Source organism: Antrostomus carolinensis, unplaced genomic scaffold, assembly GCF_000700745.2.
Source record: "Antrostomus carolinensis isolate BGI_N321 unplaced genomic scaffold, ASM70074v2 scaffold6079, whole genome shotgun sequence".
In the NCBI taxonomy this organism is placed as follows: domain Eukaryota; kingdom Metazoa; phylum Chordata; class Aves; order Caprimulgiformes; family Caprimulgidae; genus Antrostomus; species Antrostomus carolinensis.
Genome location: NW_010340552.1, coordinates 1166 through 5344, shown reverse-complemented (window position 1 = coordinate 5344; position 4179 = coordinate 1166). Strand labels below are relative to the sequence as shown.

Sequence of the window (4179 nt, the reverse complement as noted above, 5' to 3'; positions counted from 1 at the left end):
CCGCCGGCCCAGCATCGCGCCCGTCCTCGAGCTGGCTGACACCTCGTCCCTGCTGCCCTGCGACCTGCTCAGCGACCAGTCGGAAGATGAGATGACACAGTCGGATGAGGAGGGGTCAGCAGTTGTGGAGTGAGTCGCCCACCTTCAGTCGAGCCACCCATCATTTCAGAGTGACGGGGACCGTTGTAGTTGGCGAGTGGTCAATGGCGCCTGGGGGATGCTCAGGCTGAGCCCCTCTTGGTTGTTGCATGAGCCCAACAATATCACACGGGCCATGGTCACTGTGCCCAAAAGCCTGTCCTGCTGTTTTGGAGAAGTCTCCTCTGGGTACAGGAGAAGTTTGTGCTGAGCCAGGCTCCACTGTGGGCTGGGCAGGGGTGTTCTGTCGGTCCTCTCACCTCCCTTCACTCAGCGATGTGAAGAGGATCCTGTTCTCCATTGCACACTAATTAAAAATCAATAATTACTCCAGCTTTAAAACTGGTAGTTTCTGACAGCCAGAGGAGCTTTACTGGTTGCCTGTTTGGATGCCACCACAGTCACGTGAGGAACTTACCAAGTATCTGCAAAGTCACAAATTGGCTTTTAATTCATATCCACTTATAGCTGTTCTTTAAATGAAAATTTCTGCCTCTGGTTCCTTCAAAATGCAGATGGTGATTTTTGAAACACCTATTCACAAAACAAACTCTAAAAATGGACCATGAGGGGTTTTTTCCTTCTTTATATGGCTCATCATTGCCCTCATCTCCTGGAGCTCACTGTCCTGTCTCCCTTCAGCTGCACTCGATGGTCCTGTCTGCTGCCTTCTCCACCCGTGCTGGGAGCATTGCCCATTCACAATCTCATGATGTTTTGTGTAGCAAAATGATTCCTAAATATGTGTATTTTGGCACATTTCCAGCTGCTGCAGGAGAGTTTTGTGAAGCTTTTGCCAGTGATGTGCTTAAGTCTGCTGCTTTTAAATGTTTTTCCCAACGTCAGTGTTGTGCACGTGAAAGTTCTCCCTGTGTCCTCACATTGCTGGGTGTCCTCTCTGCTGCAGGTACGTGAAGGGCTACCCACCCAACTCCCCCTACATTGGGAGCTCCCCGACTTTGTGCCACCTTTTGCCTGAGAAAGCCCCTTTCTGCTGCCTGAGGCTGGACAAGGTACGATGGGGATGCAGGCGGCTGCCTGAGGACCGCAACTCCAGGGATTGGGACAGCGGGTGGGTGACCAAGAGCCGCGCTCTGAGTCCCTGCGCTGTCTTCCACCACGCAGGGCTGCAAGCACAACAGCTTTGAAGATGCCAAAGCCTACGGGTTCAAGAACAAACTGATTATCGTTTCGGCAGAGACGGCTGGGAACGGGCTGTATAACTTCATCGTCCCCCTTCGTGCCTACTATCGGTCCCGTAAAGAGTTGAACCCAATTGTGCTGCTGCTGGACAACAAGCAAGTACTTTTCCAGAGATGTTTTCCATCACTCTGAGCTCTCCTCTGTGTTTTCATGGGTGTCTCATGCTGTGGGGATGGGAGCGTGAGGGAATGGCACTGCTGCTGTTGGGTACCTCAGCTGATGTTGGCCTTGGGCACTCCTGTGTGGGTTTTGTGTCTGTCTTTGCCCCATGGACTTGCTGAACCACTGTGATCTCTGTTGCTCTTTCTCCAGGCCTGAGCACCACTTTCTGGAAGCCATCTGTTGTTTTCCCATGGTTTACTACATGGAGGGCACCATTGACAAGTAGGTGTTTCCGCGTGTGGCTGTTGTTACTTACGGTGATGCCTCAATGTGTTGTGTTTACCCCAGCCCAGATGTTTGGGTCATCCCATGAGAAGCCCCAGGGTTGGTAATGCAGAGCTGAGCCCACCCTTGGCTTCTTGGGTTGTTGAACCTCCCCAGTAGATGGGAGCAGGTGAAGAGCTGGTGGTTGGGAGCAGCCTGGGCTTGCTGCAGTGCTGTGCATCGCAGCGTGCTGCTTCCCTGTGGCATCCCCAAGGGCTGACCCTGCGCTCTTCTCTTTGGGAACTGCCCAGCCTAGACAGCTTGCTGCAGTGTGGCATCATCTACGCGGACAACCTGGTGGTTGTGGACAAAGAGAGCACGATGAGCGCTGAGGAGGACTACATGGCGGATGCAAAGACAATTGTCAACGTCCAGACCATGTTCAGGTGAGGGGTGACCTCTGTCCTAGCTCCATCACAGCCACTTATCTCTGGAGACAAGACTGGGAAGGGTGCTGATGGCTGGGGTGGTGGCTGTGGGTGGGGAGACACATCTGCAATTGGGCTCACTCTAGGAAACAATGTCTAATCGGCTGTTTCTGACCTCAGACAGGCACAGGGATGGATTTGGTCTTCCAAAGTGAGTCCTCTCACTTCTGAGAGAGCTGCAGGACAACAGGTCTCTTTCCATTGCAGGCTCTTCCCCAGCCTCAGCATTATCACAGAGCTGACCCACCCCTCCAACATGAGGTTCATGCAGTTCAGAGCAAAGGACAGTTACTCCCTTGCCCTTTCCAAGCTCGAAAAGGTAAGAGAAGGTCTTTCCTTGGGAAGTCAATGCTGAGAGTGACCACATGTTTGCTCCTCAAGGTCCTGTGCTCTTCTTCATGCTGCAGCTCCCAGTTAGTGTGCATCTACCCGAGATACCCTGCGGCAAACAAATATGTGGGCAGTTGATCTTGGGAGTAACTACCTCCTTCTGTGTATTTCTGTATCTCTGTGGTGGCTGGAGTTGGTGCTGCTTTGCCCACTGCTGTGCTGGGCACACCAGACCTCTGAATCAAGTTTCATGCTGTGACTGCAGTAAGGGGACAGTGGGGTCACTGTGCTGAGACAGATCTTCTGACAAGGGAGAAATACCCCTCAGCCAGGCACTGGGGCATGTGAAAGTGCCCTGGAAGGATGTGAACGAGACATCACGGGTGCTGACATCTTCCCTTCTTCTTCCAGAAAGAGCGAGAGAACGGCTCCAACCTGGCCTTCATGTTCCGGCTGCCCTTCGCAGCCGGGAGGGTCTTCAGCATCAGCATGTTGGACACGCTGCTCTACCAGGTGAGAGCCCTCGGGGAAGGGCTGCATGGAGCCCCTGACCATGGCCACCACTGCTGGCACAAGCTGGAGCACCCGGGGGATGTCCCCAATGGGCTCTGGGTAATTCACCGCTGTGGGTGCAACCACCCCTTTGTGTCTCTTGGTGAATAGCTGAGCAAACCTTTTCTCCGGCTTCCTGCCCAAATGTCTCCCCACAGTCGTTCGTGAAGGACTACATGATCACCATCACTCGGTTGCTGCTGGGTCTCGACACCACGCCAGGCTCTGGCTACCTCTGTGCGGTAGGTGCTGAGTCCCTGAGGGTTGAAACCACTCGGCCAAGTTATCGTGGATCTGGTGGGATCTGTCACCCTGCACACGGGGGTGGAGGGTTCCTCTCTTCTGGGGAGTTGGAGGGGAAGCAGCATCAGGCAGAACATGCCAGGTCATCGCTGCCCTATGTCGTGTGTGGGGAACCTCAGTGCTACCGAGAGACTGACAGCACAAGAGCTACCAAGGACCAAAGTCCCTGTTCTGAGGTCTGGGGTTGGAAATTACCCCTGGTCTTTTTGTGGAGTCCATCTTGCTTTCGGGATTGAGACGGATGAGCTGGGGGGATGCTTGGGAGCAGCCGCAAGGTGCTGCTCAGCAGGCTTTGGTCGGCACAGGATGGTTGATGTTTGTCCTCTGTTGCTCAGATGAAGATCACTGAGGATGACCTGTGGATCCGGCCGTCCGCCCGCCTCTTCCAGAAGCTCTGCTCCTCCAGTGCCGAGATTCCCATCGGGATTTACAGGACAGAGTCGCACATGTTTGCAACCTCCGAGGTAGGGGCACGGTGGTGGCACATGCTGGGAAGAGGCTGCTGGTGGTCCCAGCTGAGCAGCACCATCACCACCTGGTTGAGACGTGGTCTGTGGGGCTGGCCAGGACCAGGAAGCCCCTGGGACTTGGCTGCAGCAGTGGTGGGGAGGAGTGAAGGGAGGGGAAGCTCTCCCATGTCTGTGTTCCCATGGTGGTGACCTGTTCCCCGGTGGGATGCTGGCTCCATGGAAATGCCCGTCTCTCCGGGCAGCAGCCTGGCTGCGGGCGGGGGGGGGATTTTCTTGGCACAGCTCTGCAGGGCTGTGTGTCACCAAGTACCCGGGGAGCCGGGGGGATG

At 54.8% G+C, this 4179-nt stretch overlaps 1 protein-coding gene across 1 annotated transcript in view; it reads left to right on the top strand.

Moving 5' to 3' along the window:
- The window catches only part of LOC104531317 (potassium channel subfamily T member 1), a gene marked incomplete at both ends in the record, with an annotated part of 17940 nt that overhangs the window by 12694 nt on the left and 1067 nt on the right, over nt 1–4179 (top strand). The window contains 9 exon segments of the mRNA XM_029087024.1: nt 1–129; nt 1046–1151; nt 1264–1436; nt 1654–1725; nt 2019–2153; nt 2403–2514; nt 2937–3038; nt 3236–3319; nt 3716–3844. The exon segment at nt 1–129 is cut by the window's left edge and continues 36 nt beyond it. Coding sequence (XP_028942857.1) covers nt 1–129; nt 1046–1151; nt 1264–1436; nt 1654–1725; nt 2019–2153; nt 2403–2514; nt 2937–3038; nt 3236–3319; nt 3716–3844 — 1042 coding nt within the window.